Source organism: Corvus brachyrhynchos, unplaced genomic scaffold (genome assembly GCF_000691975.1).
Source record: "Corvus brachyrhynchos isolate BGI_N302 unplaced genomic scaffold, ASM69197v1 scaffold43, whole genome shotgun sequence".
Lineage (NCBI taxonomy): Eukaryota > Metazoa > Chordata > Aves > Passeriformes > Corvidae > Corvus > Corvus brachyrhynchos.
In genome coordinates, this window is record NW_008237353.1 from 4,576,028 (window position 1) to 4,579,254 (window position 3,227).

Sequence of the window (3,227 nt, forward strand, 5' to 3'; positions counted from 1 at the left end):
TTCCCCCCCCCCCTCCGGCTCCGGCTCGCCCTCGGATCACCGCAGCTACACCAGCTTGCGCGCCTCCTCCCCGGCCCCTTCGACGGCGCATTCCTCCTCCGCGTCCTCCCACTCCTCCTCCTCTTCCTCCTCCGGCTCCTCTTCGTCGGACGACGAGTTTGAGGACGACCTCTTGGACCTGAACCCCAGCCCCGGCTTTGAGAGCATGTCCCTGGGCAGCTTCAGCTCCTCGGTGCTCGACCGGGACCTGGATTTTAACTTCGAGCCCGGCTCGGGCTCGCACTTTGAGTTCCCGGACTATTGCACGCCGGAGGTAAGTGAGATGATCTCGGGGGACTGGCTGGAGTCCAGCATTTCCAACCTGGTCTTCACTTACTGAGGCGAGAGCCGGGCCCTGCTGGAGGAGGCGCCGGCGCGCGTGGCTGTCGGCAGGACTCGCCCACCTCGCCGGGTGCTTTTGTGTCTTTTTCTGTTTTGTTTGGTGTTTGTGTTTTGGGTTTTTTTTAGGGGGGGAGGAGGTGTTTTGTTTGTTTCTGGGAAGGGGCTGTTGAGAAATTGCTTCTTGTGCTCGGGGAAGGAGCGGGATCGCCCTCTCCTTGCGGAACGGCCAGCAGTCCCCTTCCTCCGGCTGCAGACGGACCCGCACACACCCCCTCCGAGAGAGGAGCCTGACGGTGCTTTTTGAGAGACTGGCGGGAGCGAAACGCTGTCCTTTTTCCTTTTTTTATTTCCTGAAAAGAGAGACAGAGAAAGGGGGAGGGAGGGGGAAACCACATACACCTCTGGGTTCTTTGTTACTGCCCATTTTATACGAATAAAGAGGAGGGGGAGCGATGCGTTGTGCTGAGCGCATACTGGATGTCTTGAGTATTCCCTCTTTCCTATGAAAGAGCAATCAGAACTGCCTGGAAAAAAAAAATCCACCCAAACCCTTTGCAAGGTTCACATTTGTGGGGAGAAATCTTGTCCCGGTTTCTTCTGCGGTGAGAGGAGGCAACAATGCTGGGAGGAGGAGGAGGAGGAGGCGGATGGAGCTGGACTGAGATCCTAGTTAAGCGGAGAAGAGCCAGACTTACACTTGAGAGCTGTCTTGGAAATACGATGGGGGGAAATAATAATGAACTGAAATGGATTTGCACGTACAGATGAGGTGGCGGCAGCGCTTTTCTCAGTCACCTCATGTAATATGTAGAGAGAAAAATAAGGCTGAAAGTTCAAGAACACTGAAAACTTCTTTTGAAACAGAGACCGAATGGGAACAGTTTCTGTCATGATGTGGTACAGGGGAAACGGAGGGCGATGGCTTTTGCAAAAAAAAAAAAAAAACAAAAAACCAACAACAAAAAAAAAAACAAACCCGAAAATACAAAAAAAAAGTAGTTTTTTTCTTCTTACTCAGAATCGTGATGGTGTTGGATTATTTCACTGGTGGGGTTTAATATAGCATGTTATACTGTCTATCTTTTCAAGATTTCTGTAAGACTGTTGAACAGTTTAAGAAAAACAAAACTAGTGTTAGGATAATATAAAAGCAGATAGATGGCGCTATGTTTGATTCCTACAAAAATATCACCAGCTTTTTTTCATTCTTAACTCTTTAAAGGATTCAAACGCAACTCAAATCTGTGCTGGACTTTAAAAAAAATGAAAATTCAGGACCAAATTTTTTCTCAGAGTATGTATGTGTTTGTTCCTTATAGCTGTAAATGAAAAGACTGTTTTTTCTCACCGATGCTCCATCCTCGTATTGTTTTGTTGTTTTTTTTTTTTTTTTCTTGTAAATGTAATCGGATGCCATTTTATAAGTGGACGTATTTATACTGGCCAAACATTTTTGACTTTGTATTTCTTTGTCCTTTTTTGGTAGTTCTCGTTGTTACCCGCACCATTTTTATGTCTCCTTCACTGAAGGGCTAGAGTTTTAACTTTTAATTTTTTATATTTAAATGTAGACTTTTGACACTTTTAAAAACAAAAAGAGAAGAGAGATGAAAACGTTTGATTATTTTCTCAGTGTATTTTTGTAAAAAATATATAAAGGGGGTGTAAATCGGTGTAAATCGCTGTTTGGATTTCCTGATTTTAACAACAGGGCCGCTGGTTAGTATCTCACACGCGTGTGCGCGCTCACGCTCACTCACACTCTCACACACCCACGAATCAGCCCCTATTTTGTCCATGTTTACACTCCAATCTGCAGGCATCTTAAAGTGACAGCATCCCTCACCGCCCCCGCCGCTGCCCGCTCCGCAGCCCCCTGCCTCTGCGCGGAGGGGGCCGGGGGAAGGGATTTACGCTGTATGCTACCGTTTTGGGGAGCCACCTGTCCCCGGATGAAGTGAAGCAACTGGTGCATTTACACAGAAGGGATCCTGTACCTTTAACTTGTAAACCACATCTTTTGCACTTTTTTTCTAAGCAAAAACGTGCCGTTTAAACCACTGGATCTATCGAAATGCCGGTTTGAGTTCGCGACACTATGTACTGCATTTTTCATTCTTGTATTTGACTATTTAATCCTTTCTATTTGTCGCTAAATATAATTGTTTTAGTCTCTTATGGCATGATGATAGCATATGTATTCAGGTTTATAGCTGTTGTGTTTAAGATGAAGAAAGTGAAAACATCTTTGTACATTTAAGTCTGTATTATAATAAGCAAAAAAGAAGATTGTGTGTTTATGTATGTTAATATAACATGACAGGCACTAGGACGTCTGCCTAATGAGGTGGTTCCGTTAAGGGTTTAACTTTTTTGTTCTTTTTTTTTGTTCTTTTTTGGTCATCCATCCTGTGCAATATGCTGTGTAGATTTTTTTTTTTTTTGTCTACGATCACCCACAACACAACGTGGGGAAAGGAGAAAAAGAAAAAGAAAAAAAATCATGCCAGCTAACCATGTCAAGTTCACTGCCTGTCAGATTGTTGATATACCTTCTGTAAATAACCTCTCTTTTTTTTGTTTTGTTTGGGGTTTTTTTTTTTTCTGTTTTTTTGTTTGGTTTTTTTTTTTCTTTGTTTTGTTTTGTTTTGTTTTTTTTTTTTTCTGTTTTTTTGTTTGTTTTTTTTTTTTCCTTTGTTTTGTTTTGTTTTGTTTTTTTTTTCTTCGGGAAGGAAATAAAATCAGCTGGAACTGAACCCTAACACTGCGCTGCTCTTGTCATCATTGCTTCCACCCCAGCCCCTTCGGGGCAGGTGTGTCTTGTTTCTCCGGCCGGGAGGGGCCTG

The 3,227-nt window shown here is 43.9% G+C and overlaps 1 protein-coding gene across 1 annotated transcript in view; it reads left to right on the forward strand.

Moving 5' to 3' along the window:
* SOX4 (SRY-box 4) overlaps positions 1-2,840 on the forward strand; it is a gene marked incomplete at its 5' end in the record, with an annotated part of 3,566 nt that extends 726 nt beyond the window's left edge. Inside the window, one exon of the mRNA XM_017730637.1 lies at positions 8-2,840. Within this exon, the coding sequence (XP_017586126.1) occupies positions 8-379 (372 nt within the window). The remainder of the gene's footprint in view (positions 1-7) is intronic.
* Positions 2,841-3,227: the final 387 nt, after the last annotated feature.